The sequence below is a fragment of the Oncorhynchus keta genome, chromosome 20 (assembly GCF_023373465.1).
Source record: "Oncorhynchus keta strain PuntledgeMale-10-30-2019 chromosome 20, Oket_V2, whole genome shotgun sequence".
NCBI classification, from domain to species: Eukaryota; Metazoa; Chordata; class Actinopteri; order Salmoniformes; family Salmonidae; genus Oncorhynchus; species Oncorhynchus keta.
Genome location: NC_068440.1, coordinates 7,590,929 through 7,614,409, shown reverse-complemented (window position 1 = coordinate 7,614,409; position 23,481 = coordinate 7,590,929). Strand labels below are relative to the sequence as shown.

The 23,481-nt window shown below is 41.9% G+C and overlaps 2 protein-coding genes across 4 annotated transcripts; one reads left to right on the top strand and one right to left on the bottom strand.

Moving 5' to 3' along the window:
- The first annotated feature begins 1,207 nt into the window (after positions 1-1,207).
- LOC118399041 (visinin-like) lies at positions 1,208-11,448 on the top strand. Its single transcript, XM_035794803.2, has 4 exons — positions 1,208-1,632; positions 3,331-3,895; positions 8,265-8,376; positions 8,491-11,448. Exons 2-4 carry the CDS (start codon positions 3,515-3,517, stop codon positions 8,577-8,579), a joined length of 582 nt encoding a protein of 193 aa, XP_035650696.1. The 5' UTR covers positions 1,208-1,632; positions 3,331-3,514; the 3' UTR covers positions 8,580-11,448.
- Positions 11,449-11,507: 59 nt separating this feature from the next.
- Positions 11,508-23,012, bottom strand: LOC118399039 (germ cell-specific gene 1-like protein). 3 transcript variants are annotated; one of them, XM_035794799.2, is made up of 7 exons: positions 22,643-23,012; positions 18,734-19,298; positions 17,698-17,892; positions 16,438-16,485; positions 16,126-16,284; positions 15,855-15,966; positions 11,508-13,935 (listed from the first exon to the last, which is right to left on the bottom strand). In XM_035794799.2, exons 2-7 carry the CDS (start codon positions 18,927-18,929, stop codon positions 13,524-13,526), a joined length of 1,122 nt encoding a protein of 373 aa, XP_035650692.1. In that variant the 5' UTR covers positions 18,930-19,298; positions 22,643-23,012; the 3' UTR covers positions 11,508-13,523. The 3 variants fall into 3 exon arrangements, with proteins under 3 accessions (XP_035650692.1, XP_052327955.1, XP_035650694.1); XM_052471995.1 differs by lacking the exon at positions 22,643-23,012 and adding an exon at positions 20,767-22,259; XM_035794801.2 differs by lacking the exon at positions 18,734-19,298.
- Positions 23,013-23,481: the final 469 nt, after the last annotated feature.

Here is a 23,481-nt window from a genome sequence, read left to right as displayed (position 1 = left end):
ATTCTCTTTCACCACCTCATTCTCTTCCACCACCTCATTCTCTTTCACCACCTCATTCTCTTCCACCACCTCATTCTCTTTCACCACCTCATTCTCTTCACCACCTCATTCTCTTTCACCACCTCATTCTCTTTCACCACCTCATTCTCTTTCACCCTTGTCGGGCATTCCAAAGACGTTGCTTCATGGTTCCCACCACAATTGCAACATGTCACATTTTCCTCACCTTATAAGACATGATATGATATTTTCTACAACTTGTACATCTCTGCTTCTCCCTCCTGCAAACACTTGAAAAATGACCAAAACAGATAGACTTCTTCTTCATTCACCACACGATTCATCCGACGTGCATCAATCACTCCAGGAACATTTTTCATCTCTTCAAAATCGACTTCCCACGAGACTCCAGATATAACCCCCTTGAGGTGTGCCCTGTTACGATGAGACAGACATGACACTTCAAACTTATCAAATTTGGAGAGACGCACATTTCTTCCGATCCGCAGAAGCACAAAAAAATTTGAAACAAGCCCGCCTCTCGTGACCCTCACAGCCTCCACTTTACCCAGCACTCTCTCCGCCAGTTTGGATATCTCAAATGGTTTCTTCAAGATTGGTAATCTGCTCAGCTGCTCCTCATTAAGATACGGTACTTCTACTAGATACGAAGGGACACTCATCACTGTACACTACTTTTGCTACACTAATTCTCCTCGGGTCTACCGCCATTCGATTCAGAATCCACTTCATCGTCCGCTTCCGTCTTCTTTTCCCCACCAAGTCTCTCCCAGACCATGCTCAAAGTCGAAGATCTACATCAAAAAAGGAATCTTTGCTCACTGTTATGCTGCTCCCAAACATGGTGATTTAATAACGCTAATGTGGTCATTTACCTTGAAGGCGATATGAATAAAGCTTGAAGCTTTATTAAATCACCTCATCTGGGAACAACGAAACAGCGAGCAGACATTCATTTGTTTCTATGTTGGTGTACATAGTTGAACATGTTTGACCAAACCCTCTACTTAAGTGGGATCGTAACTGACTAAAGCACCTAAACCATAAAAACGGACCTACGGTTGGCTATCTAGGACCTGCTAACAATGTGTTGAGAAATGGTTGCATGGCCCCTATACACTAACCTCTGACATCTATAAAAAACAGCTAATGCCTATAAGACCGTTGTTGTTTTGTTCTTATTCAACTCAAGCGTTGATAACGGACAACAAGTCTTAGTGAAGAAGGTAAAAGCTAGAGTCAATAACTACACAGCAACCTATGTGGATAAAACGCTCATGGCGAAATATTTAAAATAATTGAATTGTTTAAAGTTGTTTGAACTTTGCTTGTTGAGACAGGGCAATAGAAAAAACAAGGACATATTATGACGTTACACGGACATGACATAAAATATGTTTTAGTGTGTGCTAACGTGTAGGCATGGAATGATCGAGAAACAAAAAGAAGAAGATGAGAAGTTCATTTGGGTGTGTTTGTGGCTTAGCGCCTTAACGATCCTGTATAATTGACTTAGCCCAACCGGCAGGTGTAGCAGGATCCCACTTTGCTCTCCGCTGACCATGAATATCACTTTCATCTTGACTTGTCTCCTCTGAGTCACTCACACAGGTAAGCGTTTGAATTCATCTTTATTTATGTCTATTTATGTCTTTCCTTAATTGTTTCTGTCTATAGTTCTAGCTGTACTCCAAGGAAATTCATTTTTTTGGAGCCAGGGATGGGTTAAATCCCCTTCAAATTTATGTGGAAGATTGGAATTGATTTTGAGATTTCAGTTTTCTTTCTAAATTGAAGGATTGGAACTCCTTTCTGAAAGCATTAGGTTAATATGGACTTTCTCGTTTTTTGGTATCTACTCAACATACTGTACTCATTTCAGCTATAGTTTTAACTTCTGTTTTAGTACTTTTGAAGCTTCTAATGGTCTCATGTACACCTTTTCTGTACTACACATTACAGCCGTTTTAAAGTTGTATTATCATGAAAGTATGCTAGTCCATATTTGAGTCATAGATCAAAGGAATAACCACAGGTTTTCAGCATGATGTTTTTAGTCGCCTATGTGTGTTAGCACAGTGATTTGTGGAGGCTGGTGGGAGGAGCTATAGGAGGACGGGCTCTTTGTAATGGCTGGAATGGAATTCATGGAACGGAGTCAAACGTATGGAAACCACATTTGACTCCGTTTCATTTATTCCATTCCAATAAAAAAGCATGAGCTGGCACACACCCAGAGAAAAATGTTTAGTGTTGAGGTGCTGGCTAATGGTGAATAAGCTATAAAAAATAAAAAACAAAGAGAGTCACACACTCCATATATATAACCTCCCAGTAATTTATTGAATAATTGTTATGGCAGAATATATTCAATATGCTGTGGGCTATTGTCTTTAAACAGTTTAGCTCAATTCAATATGATCAACCTAGCAATTACGACACAACCCTTACTATTGTCATTTGTTGCATTAATTGCACTGTTTGTCTACATAACCTGGCCCAAGCATTCATGACATTACCCTGAAGAAGGCAAATGAATTCTGAAACATTTTTTTACCCAATAAATTACTGGGAGGTTTTATATATATACAGTGGTGAGAACAAGTATGTGATACACTGCCGATTTTGCAGGTTTTCCGACTTACAAAGCATGTAGAGGTCTGTATTTTTTAAAATCATAGGTACACTTCAGTGAGAGACGGAATCTAAAAGAAAAATCCAGAAAATCACATTGTTTGATTTTTAAGTAATTAATTTGCATTTCATTGCATGACATAAGTATTTGATCACCTACCAACCAGTAAGAATTCCGGCTCTTACAGACCTGTTAGTTTTTCTTTAAGAAGCCTGGATGTTGTTCAGGTGTGTGTGTGTGTGTGTGTGTGTGTGTGTGTGTGTGTGTGTGTGTGTGTGTGTGTGTGTGTGTGTGTGTGTGTGTGTGTGTGTGTGTGTGTGTGTGTGTGTGTGTGTGTGTGTGTGTGTGTGTGTGTGTGTTTGTGTGTGTGTGTGTGTTTGTGTGTGTAAACTCATTAGCTGACTGTAGCCTTTATCCTAGACCCGATAATTAGGAATGGGTATTTTATGCCTACTAGACGGAGATCACAGAGCACAGATTATGGTTATCATGTCTACGATAACTGTCATCCCGTCACATGCTGGATACACTACTGCAATTAGTTATGGATGGCCGGTTGTGCCAAGATACTTCTCTTGATGAAACATGTAAATATTAAAGACATTGGACTCCACTCTGCGATTTGTTAGACTGGAATAACCTTATTAAATGACTTCATTTATATTTTCATTTAGAGTTGCTTTTCAAGGGGTCAAGCGAAAAGCCTGCTTTACAGAGAAACGGACCCAGCCTCCCATCTTCTGGATATCGTACATTGTCAAGACGTACAAAAAAAACACACACATCACAGTCCGTGTTGATATACATTTGCCTTTTAAAAGACACAACGGGGCTATTTCTTTCACCTGAAAACATAACATGGGGAACGCCAAGAGCAGCGCCGTCTCCAAGGAGATCCTGGAAGACCTGAAGCTCAGCACCAAGTTCACTGAGACGGAGATCACCCAGTGGTACGAGAGCTTCCAGAAGTCGTGTCCCTCTGGACGTATCACGCCCAAGGAGTTCGAGGTCATCTACAGCCGCTTCTTCCCCGAGAGCAACGCCCAGACGTACGCGCAGCACGTCTTCCGTTCCTTCGACACCAACGACGACGGCACTCTGGACTTCAAGGAGTACATAATTGCGCTGCACCTGACGTCCACGGGCAAGACCACCAGAAAGCTGGAGTGGGCCTTCTCCCTGTTCGACGTGGACAAGAACGGATACATCACCAAGTCGGAAGTGACCGAGATCTGCAGCGTAAGTAGTGGGGGAGGAGAAGCGGGGAGTGGATGGGTGGGTGGATAGACAGATCAATAGAGATGACATGCATGTTAACTGATGCGTGTCATCTAAATTCAAACCAGCCTTAATCTAGGCCTCTGTATTGGCATTGAGGGGGGTTTAAAGCCGTGTGAGGTTGATTCTGGTCATCAAGTGTCACATGGATGTGCTACTTGGTGATTGACAGAGATGGGGGAGGGGCTGTGGTTAGGGTCTCAGGCAGTATGGAGGAGGGATAAGCCTCAAGCTCTGTTTGATCTTCTAAGATGTAATACTTGACCCCTGATACTTCTACATACTTCTACCCACAAACCTTTTACCCAGAAATGGGCGAGGCTGACATCAATGGCGCTCAACCATAGGATAAAGCACTATCGTGACCTGGAGGCAGGGATACATTGTTTTGCCTCAGTGTTATTGTCCCTGCTGGTGCAGATGAATTCAAGCACTGATACCACTCCACTACAACTTCTGACCGTATTCCCTGGGCCCTGAGGTTAAATTGAAAGGGTGTAGGAGGGAATTAGGGAAGGAGGGATAAATGTAGGTTAGGAGAGAATGGGGACTGAGATTATACAGTGTTTAAGATTTAAAGACACATCTCGCTGTGTCCTGGTGTAACAGAATTGCTTCCGTCCCTCTCCTCGTCCCATCCTGGGCTTGAACCAGTGACCCTCTGCACACATCGACAACAATCACCTTCGAAGCATCGTTACCTTATCATTCCACAAAAGCCGCAGTCCTTGCTGAGCAAAGGAAACAACTACTTCAAGGTCTCAGAGCGAGTGACGTCACTGATTGAAACGCTACTGACGCGCACCGCTAACTAGCTAGACATTTAACACCGGTTACACTAGGCTGCAGGTCAAGATGTACAGTATGTGACACTCACTGTGTGATTATCTCCCATGGCTGTCTGAAAGTAAATGTATGACTTGTTCAAACATTCAAAGCAGGTTGAATACTAAAATTGTGAATAACGTTTTAGTCCAAATTAAAACATTTTTTTCAACCTATCATTTCATATATGGCCCTTCGAGCCTGAAAAATGCTAAAGAATGACAGTGAGTGCCCCACCCTATAGCGATCATGATGAAGCATGCAATATTGCCAACCAATAACTGAACAGTCAGTGCTTTGCCATGTAAACGTGACCAATGGCAAACACCATATAATGTATTTTGCTTGGGGTAGTAGTGGTTACTCAACAAAAAAATTAACGCAACATGCAACAATTTCATTGATTTTACTGAGTAACAGTTCATATAAGGAAATCAGTCAATTGAAATAAATTCATTAGGCCCTAATCTATGGATTTCTCATGACTTTGAATACAGATGTTCATCTGTTGGTCACAGATGCCTTTAAAAAAAATGGGCCTCCCAATGGGCATTCAAATTGACATCTATAAAATGCAATTGTGTTTGTTTCAACACCATGCATACATGGAACGAACAATAATTTAATCTTATTCAACGTTCTGACTCCAGAGCGTGGAGCGCAGGCCACGAAGCATAGGCCGATTTCGATGCACACTGGTGGACTTTCCTGCAGTCAGCATGCCAATTGCACGCCCTATCAAAAAATATGGCATTGTGTTGTGAGACAAAAATGCACATTTTAGAGTGGCCTTTTATTGTCCACAGCACAAGGTGCACCTGTGCAATGATCATGCTGTTTAATCAGCTACTTGATATTCCACACCTGTCAGGTGGATGGATTATCTTGGCAAAGGGGAAATGCTTACCAACAGGGATTTAATCACATTTGTGCACAGAATTTGAGAGAAATAAGCTTATTGTGCATGTGGAACATTTCTGGGATCTTTTATTTCAGCTCATGAAACATGGGACCAACATGGGACCATTTTGCGTTTATATTTTTGTTTGTGTATATATAGACAGAAAAAAATCCTTCTAAACAAACTGAGTCTATGTGAACTGTAAATGAGAACAAGCTGCTGCTGATCTGTCAGTTCACACCAGTCCTTAGGCTCTAATCTTATTTAAGCTCCCTGTTTACAGTTGAAACACTAAAATGTGATTTAGTGTTTTTTGTACCACCGTTTTTCTCTCCAAAATGTTATTTTGATTTTCTTACAAGCCATGGGAACACAATGCGATTTAATCAAAACTAAGTTTCAGATAAGAAGAATATTTATAAATGGTGGATGCTAACATTTGAAATCCCTCAAAACCAATCTACTCAAGGATGTTCAGAGACTTGTCTCAAAGCCACTCCTGCATTGTCTTGGCCGTGTGCTTAGGGTTGTTTTCCTGTTTGAAGGTGAACCTTCACCCCATTCTGAGGTCCTGAGTGCTCTGGAGCAGGTTTTCATTGAGGAGCTCTCTGTACTTTGCTCCCTTCATCTTTGCTTCGATTCTGACTATTTCCTAGTCCCTGCTGCTGAAAAACATCCCCACAGCATGATGCTGCCACCACCATGTTTCACCGTAGTGATAGTGGCAGGTTTCCTCCAGACGAGAGGCTTGGCATTCAGGCCAAAGAGTTCAATCTTGGTTCCATCAGACCAGCAAATCTTGTTTCTCATAGTCTGAGAGTCTTTAGGTGCCTTTTGGCAAACTCCAAGCGGGCTTTCATGTGCCTTTTACTGAGGAGTGGCTTCTGTCTGGCCACTCTACTATAAAGGCCAGATTGGTGGAGTGCTGCAGAGATGGTTCTGGAAGGTTCTCCCATCTCCACAGAGGAACTCTAGAGCTGTGTCAGAGTGACCCTCGGGTTCTTGGTCACATCCCTGACCAACGCCCTTCTCCCCCGATTGCTCAGTGTGGCCTGGCGGCCAGCTCTAGGAAGAGTCTTGGTGGTTCCAAACTTCTTCCATTTAAGAATGATGGAGGCCACTGTGTTCTTCGGGACCTTCAATGCTGCAGACATTTGTGCCTCAACACAACCCTATCTCGGAACTCTACGGACAATTTGTTCGACCTCATGGCTTGGTTTCTGCTCTGACATGCACTGTCAACTGTGGGACCTTATATAGACAGGTGTGTGCCTTTCCAAATCATATCTAATCAATTGAATTTGGATTTGTGGAGTCGAGTTGTAGAAACATCTCAAGGATGATCAATGGAAACAGGATGCATCTGAGCTCAATTTCGAGTCTTATAGCAAAGGGTCTGAATACATATGTAAATAAGGTATTTCTGTTTTTTATTACGGGGTGTTGTGGGTAAATTACTGAGGAAATGGTTTTATTTAATCAATTTTAGAACTAGGCTGTAACATAACAAAATGTGGAAAAGTCAAACGGTCTGAATACTTTCCGAAGGCACTGTATATTCACAGAACGCAAATACATGTTTATTTCTATGTGAATGGTACCTGAGTATTTCATACATTTACATCGTTCAGGAAAGTATGTGTTCAGTATGTGTTTTTGACTGCTTCGGAGCGATACATTTTCTTTAGCCTTACATTACAGATTATCATTGGATCATTTTCGTAGTACAAACATCAATGTTCCACAGTAATCGCCTGTTTAAAATAATCAGCCCTGGAATATGATTTCATGAGAAGATTAGAAAGAACAGGATTGGGGTGTTCTAAGGATATATTCTCACTGCAGTGATCTGGTGTTTGTAGTTTATATAGGGTGAGAGAATATCCATGGCATCCTTTCACAAACACTTCACACCAACACGCCGCACGCCACATTCCCCACCCCTATTAGTTCCTAAAGTGAATGTGGATAAAAATGGTTCCATAATAGTAGTTATTTGTGTTGGACAACATGATTGAACTTGACATTTTGGCGTAGTCGGCAGAAATTTGCTTTACATATTTGTCAGTGAATCTCCCGTGTTACAGAATAGCCGATGAAAGTGACATATAAAACTTCAATTAAACGTTGAATCTCAAATAGCCGTCTGTCCCTTTTTTAAATAGCCGGGCATCGAAAACACATTTCAGCAATTGAACACCTGCTTCAAATAAACACCAGGTTGAAATGAATTGTTTACGAGATTAGCATGGACACAGCTCCGATATTCCCATGGTCATTAAAAAAAATGTGTACAAAATTCTGTCATTGTTGCTAGCCATTGTGCCACCAAAAAGAAAATGCAATATCACCGGTACCGTTCTCCATGGGGTTGAAACGCGAAATGGGGTGCATATGATAGGCAGTCTAGTCGTTGCAAGTCTGATCTGCGGCGGATTTGTTATTACAATGTTTATACGGGTCCTACTTGTCACAATAAACAGTGTGGTAGTCTTTTCAACATTTTATTGAGTATAAAGGAAATAAACACCTGGCTCAAATAGAAGCATGTCTCTAATAAGAGATTCAGGGATTGAAGGTATGCCATTTTTATGTACCCAACAGGCTATTTTCAAGCTAATTCCCAAGGATGAACAAGCTGAGCTGCCCAATGACGAGAACACACCGGAGAAGAGGGCCAACAAACTCTGGACATTCTTTGAGAAAGAAGACAATGGTGAGGAGAAGAACGTCTTGTTTAATGTGATTTGACATTTGAACTGTAATATAAACCTGATGATGAGGATGATTCCTATCTGTTTCTTCCTCTTGCTCTCTCTCTCCACCTCAGAGCGAGTTGCAGAAGGAGAGTTCATCAAGGGTGTGATGGACAATGAGGATGCGCTTCGCCTCATTCAATATGAACCTGCCAACAAGTAACCCTCTGCTAATAAAGTCCTATGGTCATAGGACATGACCGTAAGAGTTGACCATAGGAGTTGACAAGACAGCACAAACAGATCTGGGATCAGGCTCCTACATTCCACATTCCCCACCCCTATCCTCAACTTACCCATCATAATGCAGAAAGTATTTTGTTTTAATCCCAGTCTAACTTCAATGTTTATCGGACTTCGGTTCAAATAGTATGTTTTCCTCCAAATACTTTAGCTGCGCGTGATTCTAAAAACATACAATGAACCCGCAACCCTGGCGTTGCAAGCACTATGCTCTACCAACTGAGCTACACGGTACATTACTTTTTACTACATACTGTATACTGGTATTGTTCTTACAATATACTGTATGCTGGTACTGTTTTTACTGTATACTGGTACTGTTTTTACGATATACTGTATACTGGTACTGTTTTTACTATATACTGGTATTGTTTTTACTATATACTGGTATTGTTTTTACTATATACTGTATATTTTTGGGACTTGATGTTTAGCTTTGGAATGTTTTGAGAAAGGGTAAAGAGTATTAAGAGGGGTTTAGAAAATGAAAGCAAGCAATGAGTAATCTGTTGATAATACTTCATACCAGACGTGCTACTCATTAGCTAATAATTTGTTAAATATTTTGATATGTGTACCAATAAAGCAATAATAGCAAAGGTAGTGCAAACTTAGGATAATGTTTTAGGACCTTTTAGAGATTGTGTTTAAAATGTAACTTGGTCCCTGTTGACAGAAAGACCTTGATCTTGATACCGACAGACACAATCTAATATAAAGGTCAAGGGCTAAATACTGTAGACTCACACAATGCCAACTATGATACAATTCTTTATGGCATTTACCTCATGAAATCTCCTCTTTTCGAAGTAAACTTTTTAAAATACTTCACTCAGAGTTTGCCCCTGTTATTGAAGGTTAAGGATTGTGAGTTTCAATTTGTTTCTTTGTCTTAATATTATCCTCTGAAAATGATAGACACAAACGTTATCAAAGTGCTAATGCTTGCACTGAAATTATTGCTGAACTATCAATCAATCAATCATAAAGCCCTTCTTACATCAGCTGATGTTACAAAGTGCTGTACAGAAACCCAGCCTAAAACCCCAAACATCAAGCATTGCAGATGTAGAAGCACGGTGGCTAGGAAAAACTCCCTAGAATGGCCATAACCTAGGAAGAAACCTAGAGAGGAACCAGGCTATGAGGGGTGGCCAGTCCTCTTCTGGCTGTGCCGGGTGGAGACAGGTCTGGGACATGTAGCACGTCCGGTGAACAGGTAAGGGTTCCATAGCCGCAGGCAGAACAGTTGAGACTGGAGCAACAGCACGACCAGGTGGACTGGGGACAGCAAGGAGTCATCAGGCCAGGTAGTCCTGAGGCATGGTCCTAGGGCCCAGATACTCTGAGAGAAAGAAAGAGAAAGAAAGAGGGAGACAATTAGAGAGAGCATACCTAAATTCACACAGGACACAGGATAAGACAGGAAAAATACTCCAGATATAACAGACTGACACCCCCGACACATAAACTATTGCAGCTTAAATACTGGAGGCTGACATAGGAGGAGTCGGGAGACACTGTGACCCTGTCTGATGATAGCCCCAGACAGGGCCAAACAGGCAGGATATAACCCCCCCATACACACACACACACTTTGCCAAAGCACAGCCCCCACACCACCAGAGGGATACTTCAACCACCAACTTACCATCCTGAGACAAGGCTGAGTATAGCCCACGAAGATCTCCCCCACGGCACAAACCCAAGGGGGGGGCGCCAACCCGGACAGGAAGATCACTAGTGTTTACTCTGTCTTTTGAGAACGGTTCTAGCAGCATTTGAAGTCTCACTCATTTAATACACATACCTTTTATTTTGATAAGATACTGACTTTATGAAAGAGTTGTCATAAACTTTAGATTCCATTACCTTCAAGTTTCATTAGATAAAAATTGCCCTTTTAATAGTTCTTAGAAAGATAGGTTGTGTAGCAAGACAACATCAAATCTGTCTATCAGATGATTGTGTTCTTTGTTTTTGATTATTTGTGTGATTTGTGCTTCCCCCCTCTGTTTTTGTACACAATTTGTTTTGCTGTTTTGATTCAAAAAGTAGTATTGTGAAATAAAGCATTCCACTTCAAGAAAATGTTGTTGTTTTTTATGTTTGATACATTATTCATAGAAATGTCTATTTTCTGGTTGGAAATGTCAACATTACATTTAAAATCAATCCATACAAAATGTAAACTCTTGCCAAAGACATTCCACACAGTATTGTCACGATCTTATAGGCTACCATTTTGTTTTAATTTAAATGCTCTATCATTTACCACATACATCTGAATAATCCTACATGCTTGAAGAGATGGCTGTCACATTCATCAATCCATCCTTCCTTAGTTCCAACCGCTCTTTCTTTCTTTCTTTCTTTCTTTCTTTCTTTCTTTCTTTCTTTCTTTCTCACAATTCAATTCAAGGGCTTTATTGTCATGGGAAACATATGTTAACATTACCAAAGCAAGTGAAGTAGATAATAAACAAAAGTTCAAATGTCATATGTCTACAGTGTTGTAACGATGTGCAAATAGTTAAAGTACAAAAGGGAAAATAAAGCCTGTCTTCTCTTGAGAGCCAGGTCTGCCTACGGTGGCCTTTCTCAATAGCAAGGCTATGCTCATTGAGTCTGTACATAGTCAAAGTTTTCCTTAAGTTGGGAAACATATGTTAACATTACCAAAGCAAGTGAAGTAGATAATAAACAAAAGTTCAAATGTCATATGTCTACAGTGTTGTAACGATGTGCAAATAGTTAAAGTACAAAAGGGAAAATAAAGCCTGTCTTCTCTTGAGAGCCAGGTCTGCCTAGTCTGTACATAGTCAAAGTTTTCCTTAAGTTGGGAAACACATGTTAACATTACCAAAGCAAGTGAAGTAGATAATAAACAAAAGTTCAAATGTCATATGTCTACAGTGTTGTAACGATGTGCAAATAGTTAAAGTACAAAAGGGAAAATAAAGCCTGTCTTCTCTTGAGAGCCAGGTCTGCCTACGGTGGCCTTTCTCAATAGCAAGGCTATGCTCATTGAGTCTGTACATAGTCAAAGTTTTCCTTAAGTTTGGGTCAGTCATGGTGGTCAGGTATTCTGCCACTGTGTACTCTCTGCTTAGGGCCAAATAGCATTCTAGCATGCTCTGTTTTGTAAATTCTTTCCAATGTGTCAAATAATTATATTTTTGCTTTCTCATGATTTGGTTGGTTTAATTGTGTTGCTGTCGTGGGGCTATTTGTGTTTGTGAACAGAGTCAAATTGTATGTTTCATTTGATGGCATAGAAGGCCCTCCTTGCCTTGTCTCAGCTCGTTCACAGCTTTGTGGAAGTTACCTGTGGCGCTGATGTTTAGGCCGAGGTACGTATAGTTTTTTGTGTGCTCTAGGGCAACGGCGTCTAGATGGAATTTGGATTTGTGGCGACTGGACCTTTTTTTGGACCAGCATTATTTTTGTCTTACGGAGATTTACTGTCAGGGCCCAGGTCTGACAGAATCTGTGCAGTAGGTCTAGGTGCTGCTGTAGGCCCTCCTCTGTTACTGATAATACAGAGGATCTTTCCAAGGTTGCTGTTGGTGCATATCCCACGGCAGTTATTGGGTTCAAATTTGTCTCCACTTTCGTGGATTGGGGTGATCAGTCCTTGGTTCCAAATATTGGGGAAGACGCCAGAGCGAAGGATGATGTTAAAGTATAGTCAATTGGAATTTGTTCTGTATATTCTTTCATTTCGTTTTCATACCATCAACACCACAGGCCTTTTTGAGTTGGAGGGTTTGTATTTTGTAGTTCATTCAATGTAATTGGAGAATCCAGTGGGTTCTGGTAGTCTTTAATAGTTGATTCTAAGATTTGTATTTGATCATGTATATGTTTTTTTGCTGTTTGTTCTTTGTTATAGGGCCAAGATAACAATTTTAGATAACAATTTTCCCAGAAGTGGTTAGAGTCTATGGATTCTTCAATTACATTGAGCTGTTTTCTGACGCGCTGCTCCTTCTTTTCCGTAGTGTATTTCTTTATTGTTTTAGTGATTCACCATGGCGAAGGCATAGACTCTATCTCTCTATCTCTCTATCTCTCTTGCACCTGTGACTGGGGAGATTATTGACATAATCTTCTGCATTTGAAAGCATCTGTCTTAACCTCCAAAGCTCCCTGTGTTTTTGAATGTAATCTTTGAATCACTCTTCATTTAACTACAAGATAAAATCCTCTATTTTTGGACATCAACTGGAGATATTGAGACAGTTGTCCCAACAGACAATTCCCAGGATCTGTCCACTTTATTTAGAAGAACTGACATGACATGAAAACTGACATGATTTTTACTTATTTTATTTTACCTTTATTTAACTAGGCAAGTCAGTTAAGAACCAATTCTAATTTTCAATGACGGCCTAGGAACAGTGGTTTAACTGCCTTGTTCAGGGGCAGAACGACAGATTGTGTACCTTTGTCAGCTCGGGGATTCAATCTTGCAACCTTTCGGTTACTAGTCCAACACTCTAACCACTAGGCTACGCTGCCGCCAATGATGAACAGTTACGATCAATATCATGATAGTAATAACAGGGTTAACATAAAGACATAGAATAAAAGTGAGCTATATTGTACATGTTAAATGTGACCAATGCCAGGCATTTCTTAGTGATTGTCTATATTGACCTCTACCCGGACAATACATTTCGCTCTCTGTGTTTGGTTTTACAGAGCTTTAGCTACTCAGATTTAATGCATGGATGGAGGTACTGAAATAGTTATCACTGAAATTACTGAAATCAAGAACAGTCCATTTCACAGTTTTAAAAAAGAAAAAACAAGTTTCAGATGGCCAGAACCTCTTTTTAACGCCTCCTCCTCCCTTCCCTCAGCACCTCTCACAGTCCTCTCTCTCCATCTCCTCCCTCTCTTCCCTGTCTAGGGCGTCCTCAATCTCGTCCATCTCCCTCTCGCAGTCCTCGCACCCCTCTGTCCCACAGCCACCAGCCATCACTACCAGCCCTCTGGGGTCTGGAACCCCCGGGCCCACCAGCGGCCCCCTTCCCCCACACATGGGGTCGTTCAACGCCCCCTGATGGCAGTGCTGGAGCAGGCTGCTGACTGAGTAGATGCCGCCGTCCGCCTGCAGCACCTCGTCATAGGAGGGTGCCTGGATGGCCGCCCGGGCCTCCTCCAGACGAACACGGGCGCGGTGCTTCATCTCTATCAGCGTCTTGGTGTAGGAGTTGAGGGTGAAGACAGCTGCCGCCATGCAGCAGCTGAAGGAGATCCAGGCCAGACTGGAGGTAAAAGAGAGAAAGGATGGTAGGGCTGTAGTGGTCATTGGTTATAGATAGGCTGTAAATATGGCCTAGGAAGTTTAAAAGATGCTAATATCGGATACATACAGTGAGGTCCGGAAGGTCCTTGATAAAGGGATCCATTATTTTGTACAAACACAATTATTTTATACTAATACAATTGAGCAGAGAAAAATATTTTGTTTAACAAGTAATGAAACAAATATATTGTTTTCAATACTCCAGCACCCTCCCCTTTTTCTAAAATGTTTTTTTTTAGATTGGAGAAGACCCTTCCTACGTACAGAATATTTTCAGATCCTTGATATTGTCTGTACAGTACAATTGGACTTCCCTCTTCAATTCAAACCACACATTTTCAATGCAGTTCAAGTCCAGAAACTGAGATGGCCATTGCAAAATGTTGATTTTTTTAGCCATTTCTTTGTGGATTTCGATGTGTGCTTGGGGTTATTGTCTTGCTGGAAGATCCACTTGTGGCCAAGATTCAGCCTCCTAGCAGAGACGGGTTTTTGGCTAAAATATCTGGTACTTGGTAAAGTTCATGATGCCGTTGACCTTAACAAGGGCCCCAGGACCAGTGGAAGCAAAATAGCCCCATATTATCAAAGATACACCACCATATTTTACAGTGAGAATCAGGTATTTTCTGCATGCATTGTTTTTCGAGGGCCAAACTCACCATTGGTGTGTGTCACGCCCTGACCTGAGTATTCTTTGTTTTCTTTATAGATTTTGGTTAGGTCAGGGTGTGACGAGTGTGTTTTTGTCTCATCTAGGGTGTTTATACTGTCTAGGGGTTTTGTTGATTTATGGGGTTGTTTCTATCTAGGTGTTGATATAGGTCTATGGTTTCCTAGATTGGTTCTCAATTAGAGGCAGGTGTTTATCGTTGTCTCTGATTGGGAACCATCTTCTTTGGGTATTTTGTGGGTTATTGTCTATGTTATATGTTAGCACAGTGTTTATATAGCGGTCACGGTCGTCTTAATCGTTTTTTTGTTCTTCGTGTTCTTCGTGTTCTTCATTAAATAAAGAAGAATGTATTCTAACCACTTTGGTCTACTCCATACGACAATCGTGACAGTGTGCATGGCCAAAGAGCTCTATTTTAATGTCATCTGACCACAGCACCTACTGGAGTTTGCTAAATGCTATTGGCAATTAGATTGGAACCGGTGCTATGGTCAAATGACACGAAAATAAAGGTATTTGGCCACGCACACATCAAAATCCACAAAGAAAAGGTTCATTGACCACAAAATCATAATTTCGCAATGGTCATCTCGGTCTCCCGATTTAAAACCCATTGAAAACCTGCTGTTTGAATTGGTGAGGGTAGTGCATAAGTGTAGACAAAGGATATCATGGATCTGGGAAGATTGTGTATGGAGGAATGGTCTAAGATCCCTCCCGATGTGTTCTCCAATCTCATAAAAACATTTTATAAAAACATCTCAGTGTCATTATCTTCAGTATCCTTAGTTTCAGTGTCATCTTTGCAAGGTGTAGGATGCTGGAGTATTGAAAACAGTGGATCCAATCATTTTGACTCCTATGTTTTTGAGATATTTTACTAGTTAAACAACATCTCTTTCTCTGAGAAATTGTGTTAGTATAAAATATAAATGATTTAAAAAATAAAAATAGCATAAAATATAGCTCAGTATATGTATTTATTTTATACAGGCTTTTTTTGCTCCTCTTTATCAAGAGTTCCAATCCTTCTGGACCCACTGTTTTCCATTGATTAGTGGTTCGAAAATGGAGACCGTGCCAAGACAAACAAACCAAACCATGGATTGCAGTCTCTCCATGTCCAAAGACTGCTTTCAGGGTTAAGGGAACAAATAAGCAATTTTGTCACTTGGGTGAACGATGCCTAAGGAGATACTTACGCAAATGACCAGCCGTAGTCCCAGGTTTGTGGTCTCCAATCTTTTGGCCCAATGCTTACAGTCAACTGGAACACTGTGGTGTACATCATATGAGCCACCATTCCCATCAGACCTAAGAGAGAAAAGGTATTTGCTGACAATCCCCGATTTTATTAGACTAACATCGAATAATCAATGCTTTATCTTTTGGGTATGTTTACAGAGTATTCATAGCCTTGGCATGTATCATTTTGGTGATAAGAGAAAGTTCTGCCAGTGGTGGCAGTCTCACCTGAAAGGACCGTGCATATAGCGGCAAATGCGTTGATCTTGAGAGCGTACATCTCCTTACGGGCACAGAGACACAGCACCTCCACCCACATGAGGAGAAAGCCCATGGCCAACAGGCCTATGTACGCAAACTCTGATACTACTGACAGCCACAGCACCCCTGTCAGAGAGAGAGCGAAAGAGAGAGAGAGAGAGAGAATTAAGATTGGACAGAGGTAGAGAGATAAAAAGTTGGCATTACAGTTCTTATTTGAAATGTAATGTTGGCGTATAAGCAGCACCTACAGTATATGTACTTTGAACGAGCACAAACCTTGCGTCTCTCCTGGAGTCAATTCAATGAAGCTTCGGCACCTCTCCTCTATAGGACAAATAGAATGTGATTAGTTACAAATCCAATTTAATTTAGTATATTCAAATGTATCTTTTAGGGCCTTGTCAAGAAAATGGACGTACTGATTTAACAAGAGATCCCTTGAGTGGCTGTTCTGAGATCTTAAGACAGTGCTCCAATTGGCATGGGCTTTCGGGAAGTAAAATAAGCCACATTGAGAAGAGAGAGAGAAATCCACCAGATGTTTTCTATCTTAGGGTCAAGACCAAAGCTCTTAACTCTCCTCTCTCTACAGTGATCTAGCAAATGATTCCTGAGGTGATATGGGAAGATATTCCTTTTAAGTTAGCCTTCACTGACACTTGACTTTACATGGCTGACATTAAAGACGATTCAGTTATTAACAAAGCACCCGCTCCTGATTATTTACTTCTTCATAGCCTCGGCTGATGAGGGGCGGCAGGGTAGCCTAGTGGTTAGAGCGTTGGACTAGTAACCGGAAGGTTGCTAGTCCAACGCCCCTGAACAGGCAGTTAACCCACTGTTCCGAGGCCGTCATTGAAAATAAGAATTTGTTCTTAACCGACTTGCCTAGTTAAATAAAGGTAAAATAAAAAATAAAAATAAAAATGAGGGACAATCCCAGATCAGTGGATGAGTATGGTCTTAAAGCAACCAGACTTGCAGAGATTGATAGTGGAATAGCAAAACAGCCATATTCAAAGGCACAATGGCAATTGCTGATAGATATATCAACGTTATAGTGCATTCTAATCACTAGTGTCCGGTCATTATTAGGGTTCCACAAGGCTCAGTCCTAGGTCCGACCCTAAGACTGGACTCGAATGAAGGTTCTGTAGATCAACAGCCTAAAACAAGAGCTATCTCGTGTTTTATTCACTGTTCCAATCAAGTTCTCTGTGTCAAACAACTACTGGCTAAGGCGAGGGATTCATTTACATTTACATTTGACATTTTAGTCATTTAGAAGACGCTCTTATCCAGAGAGACTTACAATTAGTGCATGCATTCCTTATAGCAAGGTGAAACAACCACATATCACATATTGTATCACAGTCGTAACAAGTGCATTCATTGAGGAGATTGGATCTTACATAACAAGGACCAGGCATCATTAGGTTCTTGGGATGAAGCCTACTTAACCCCTCTTTCTATAAGTGTAAAGCATATTCAAACAACGGTCTGGATAAAGACCTCAATGTCTAGCCCAATGCTCACCCTCATTGTGTGCCTCGCAGGACAACCAGAAACCTGTGTGGAAGTAGCGCAGCATGTACTTGTCCTCGCCCGTCTCCCAGATGTAGTGCACCGCGTTGGCGAGGGCCTTTTTCCGACGCCTCGCCTGCTCTTCCTTTTCCTGGGGCGACAAGGTGACGTTGTTTGCCGGCTTCTTGGGGTCCAGAGTGGGACTCTCTGAGGACAACAGAGGGAAAGGGGATAGTTGGGACAGGAATATTTTGACAGTTTTAGGTGAGATATAGAGTACCTGTTGGAGAAGCATTCCAGGTGACGCTGCTTCTTAAGAGAATGCCAAGAATCTCACCTATAACACATATATAGATTTGTTTAACACTTTATCGGTTACTACGTGATTCCATATGTGTTATTTCATAGTTGTGAAAATGAAAAATGAAAAAAAACATTGAATGAGTAGGTATGTCCAATCTTTTGACTGGTACTGTATGTGTCTAGTCTACACGCCGTACAATAAACTCCAGAAACACACATCTTCCAGCCATGTTCCTCAAAGGCATAGCAAGACCACCATTTAATATTCTGCAGGGACAGAGGTCAAAAGTGCTCCCTAGTGTCAATGGAATGAAGGGGCAACAATCTACATCAAAATCCGTCAGAAATCACTGCTCTTGACGTAATCTCCCTTATGTAGAAAAATTGCACATTTACATGGCAATAGGCTTAGACAACGATGTAATCCAGGCAGTCAACAAAGTTTGAGATTACATAGATACATTGGACTATGTAGACTATGTCAACAGACCTCTGGTTGCTTTCTGTTGATATACAGTAGATTGCTCAGAGAGCGATGGCGAAAAAGGGATAGGTGGACTTTTTTTTTGCTAAGGGTTCCCCTGACAAATCTAAAAACTCATAATTGTCAGTTTCAGGATTCATGTTCAACAGGGGAGGTTCAACAGGGGCGAGTCCTCAAGTATAGAGTGAGGGAAACAAATCATTAGTCACTGGGCTCCAGATTCGTTCTGGCACAGGGCGAAGAGGTGAATTAGTTCCCCACCTGTGGTGTAGGGCTGGCTGTTGTTCTGCCCGCAGTTCTTCAACTTGACCGGGGAGAGGCAGAGGGGTTTGACAACCTTGTGGGTCCCCTCGCACCAGTACGAGGTGCAGAAGGCCAGGATGGACAGTGCCAGGGCCAGCGAGGTCAGGGAAAGGGAGAGCAGGGAGCGGTTGCATCGTGACATGCTCTCCAGCATGGTGGCTTATGGGAGTGGAGCGAGGGCCACTGCGAGAAGAAATGATGCCCCTCCTATAGAGAGACAGAGAGGTGGGAGACAGGCTGGAAAGAGAAGCGAGAGACGGGGAGAGACGGGGTGTCTCAAGAGGAGCTTGAGACGAAGGATGGTGAAACGAAGGAGGGTGAGGGTGCTGGTTAGAGGACGGACGCAGGGATGACAGAGGACTGAGGAGAGACCAGCTAGAGTGAGGGCATTGACAATGCTGAGGAGGGAACTGTGGGGGGGGGGACTCAATGAGGGGAATGGAATGGAGAGATATAGAGTGGAGAAATGGGAGTGGGGACGGGGATTGACAGAGGGATGGTTTTGGGGAGTGGGATTAAGAAACTGTGAGCAAATGATGGGATGGAGGGATGAGAGGAGAAGAGGAGATTAGGCAGAGGCAGGATAAAGGGAGGGAATGAAGAAGAAGAAAAGAGGAAGAAGAAATAGATAAAACACAGGATCAGGGGACAATGAAATTTACAAGATTTACTTGCGGTTGAGCGAGACAGATGGATTGGATGCGGATGAGGGCTAGCTAGCCTCTAGCCTCTGTCATGCTCTACTCTAACGAGTCCTCTCGATATTCCTCCACCCTTTACAGGCTGATCCAGCGGTGGTCCCTCGATAACGACTTGTGATGATTAACGAGGTAAATCAAAGCAGTCATTGAACTGAGGCAATCAGGCAGAGAGCTTTTCATCTTTGGATTTGGGAAGAAAAAAATTGAATGAATGCATTTTTCTTACATTTTCTTATTTTTTTCGTCTGAATGCTACATCCCATGTTTCCAGTTTCATGACGTGGAATTGTCATGTGTTCGCTGTTATACAGTTGTGTCCTGGAAGATAAACGCTTCAATTTCACCACGTTTTATACAACCCCCAATCCTTCTCTCCTGTCTCCTCTTTCTCAGGACATATTCTGTTCTTCCCGTGCATCTCGGCTTTCTTAGGAAGATTGTGATTTGATGTAATGATTAGTCCAATCTCTCAATCTACCTCTCTGTTGGCCCGTAATCTGTGTTAATCTCCCTGTAAATCTGGGTAATCCCATTCGACCTCACGATCGTAACGTCTGTCCAAACAGCTATAGAGCAAGACAAATAATTTGGATTAGTATTGGGAGGAGTAATTAAGGGGCAACAAACTACAGCAGAATCTGTCAGGAATCACTGTTCACTGTAATCTCCTTTATATAGAAACATTTCACATTACATGGCAATAGGTTTAGACAACGATGTAATCCATATAGTCAGAAAAGTTTGAGATTACACACATACTTTGGACTATGTGGACTTTGTCAACAGTCCATGTGTCACGAATCCCGCTTCCTGAGTCTGTGTTTGCCTGTGTTTCTGTCCTGGAGTGTGTTTCCGGTGTCCTGGAACGCACCCTGTCTGGTTGCCGGGCGAATTAGCTTGTTGGGAGATCAATGTTCACCCGCACCTGTATCCCATCAGTAATCTGCACACCTGTCCTGATCATCACCTCTCCCCTTCAAAAGCTCTGACCTGACATCCATTCCCTGCCGGATCGTTAGCCATGAACAGTATGTTGTGCCATAGTATCCGCCTCAAATTGGATAGAATTTGTTTTGTTGTTTTTTACGTATTGCTTGCCTTAAACTTACCTCCGTTTGTTCTGTCTTCAGTTACTCACCCGGATCATTTACCCCATTCCCGCCTGGTCGTCGGAGTATTCCGCTACCCCATTGGATCCACCTATTTACTCCCATCAACTCACCACCGCTGCCCGCTACGCCAACCTGGATATATCTACCCATTCACATTCACTTGTAAATAAATACTCACCTTCTTCCTACTCTCCTTGTCCTGGTTTGCTTCTGGGTTCGATTTTGAAAGAACGTGACACCATGATCATCATCGTCATCATCATCATCGCCACAGCAATCTTTGTCATTTCTCTTCATCGTCACAATCTTTTGCAATCATCACAATCACCCACAGAATCATCGTCCTATCATCGTCACCGTGGTCATCCTCATAGCAATCTCGATAATCACAATCTTCGGCATCATCACAATCATCATCATCATAATATAGGGATGGTTTAATGATGCCTGTCTCATTTCCATGAATCATTATTGGTCACCTCAGAGAATAGTAATCGAAAGATCCATCCATCTGTGTTGATATGGTCTTTATGTAGAATAGCAGTCTGACAAAGATAGCAGAATCACAGATGTGATGCTTGTATGTTTTTTTTATTTCATCTGGCAACATCTGCATCAGTCCATCTGCACACATTACCACTATACACACATAGGGGGGAAAAAGTGCAATCTAGAAGCTCAAATGCTTCTTCAGTTGTCCCCATAGGAGAACCCTTTGAAGAAGCCCTTTTTGGTTCAATGGAGGTCCCTTTCCACAAAGAACCAAAAAAAAGTTTCTCCCTGGGTGACTCAGTTGGTAGAGTGTAACATAATAACTTTACGTCCGTCCCCCTCGCCCATACCCGGGCGCGAACCAGGAACCCTCTGCACACATCGACAACAGTCACCCTCGAAGCATCGTTACCCATCGCTCCACAAAAGACGCGGCCCTTGCAGAGCAAGGGGAACTACTACTTCAAGGTCTCAGAGCAAGTGAGGTAACCGATTGAAACGCTATTTAGCGCGCACCGCTAACTAAGCTAGCCGTTTCACATCCGTTACAAGAGCATGGCGCTTGCAATGCTAGGGTTGTGGGTTTGATTCCCACAGGGGACCAGTACAAAAAAAAGTATGAAAATGTATGCAGTCACGACTGTAAATCGCTCTCTATAAGAGCGTATGCTATATTACAAAAATGTAACCAAAAAGGGTTCTCCTATGAGGACAACCCGAATAACCTATTTGGAATCCTTTTGCCAGATTGGTTTGTCAATTGCAACACAAAATAATGACAAGAGATGATTCCTCGTGACAGTAAGACCGGGAGTTTGTCAGACTGCTCCCTCGTGACACCCATATAAGGCATTTGGAAGTTCATCCAGAAAAGTAATGCATTTAATTTATCCCATCGTGATACCAAAATATTCCAACATTTGGAATATCCTTCAAACTTGGTCAATTTACCCCCGAAATATCAAATTACAAGCCCTTCAATTTTCAAATTATTTAAATCTGTAAGCATTTCAACTATTTATTTTTTCAAACTGTCAATCAATCGGTCCTTTCGAAGAGTCTCATACATATACACTCCAGATACTCTGACACTATTGTATTGCTTCGCTCGAAACTGTAAAAGATTTGGGGCAGTCCAGGGACTGCATAAATTTAACGGGTAAACCAAAGAAAATCTCCTATCCCCATTGTCCAACAATATGATTAAATATGACACAGCCGGCACACAATCACACACGCAGTACCACTTTTCCTTCCCATGTAATTCAGATGGTGCTACAGTACATATGAAGCTGTAGAAAACTAGCTCCCCAAGATAAAATCTACTTTCCACACTTCCTGTGGGCTACTTGTCGGCTATCATAGGTAGATAGGTTTAATTTCTTGTAATACCTGTGCCTAGATATGATTTCCAATTGCCGTACCCATTGTATTTTCCCTATGTACTGCATAATAGCGGGCTTTCCATTGAGTCCTTGTCCACCCATTACGGTTGTACAACGCATGCATGAAAGTTACCGAACAGATGTTTGTGAATGAACGAATTAAAGAAAACAACTTACCGTATAAGGCCTTCAGAGACATCGACTCTCTACGCTCCTTTGTCCTCTCTACCATATTCACTTTCTTCACCTTTTCTCCCTCCCTCGCTCGTCTTTCTTGGGTGAGTTTCTAACAGAAATACACCCAGATTTGACTTAATCCTCACGCGCCCATCTGTTACTTTCTCTCTCTTTGCTCCCTATATCTATCCATCCATCCATCCCTCACATTCTCTCTCCCTCCCTCCCTCTCCGTCCCCTTCTTCCACTCCACTTTAGGCAAATCCATTATCATACTTAGCAGTTCACTACATAATGATTAACGTTATGGCTTTAGACGTGAACCCACTGTGTCACTTGTTGTACTGTACTGATGTGCTGTACTGCTCTGACCCCTCTGATTACATGAGATTTCACACAGTCTGTTCCCCTCTGGGGAATCCCCATCGTGACCCGGATGATGAGTCAACACGCAAACTTTCCTTTGGGACATGCCCATATTCTGAATGAGGAGTAGAATTAGAGAATTTACAGTATGCACTCACCACTCAGCCCCTCATCAACTCTGATCCACCCAATGTCCCTTCAACCCAGCAATCTCCACTCCGTTTAGCTCACTCCCCATCAAACAGCAGTTCCGCAAATGATGTCCACCAATTAGTTTGAATCATCCCGATTTCGGAGGGGCTGGAAGAGTGAAGTGGGCGAATGAATTTTTTATTTATTTGGGTTTTAGTCTAGTGGCGCACAAGCATGTATGTGCAAACTAAAAATATATATACGGTATATAACACAGACTCACTGTACTGGAGTTACAGATGTGTCGCCAGCCCTCTTGTGGCCATTTGTAATAACTACCA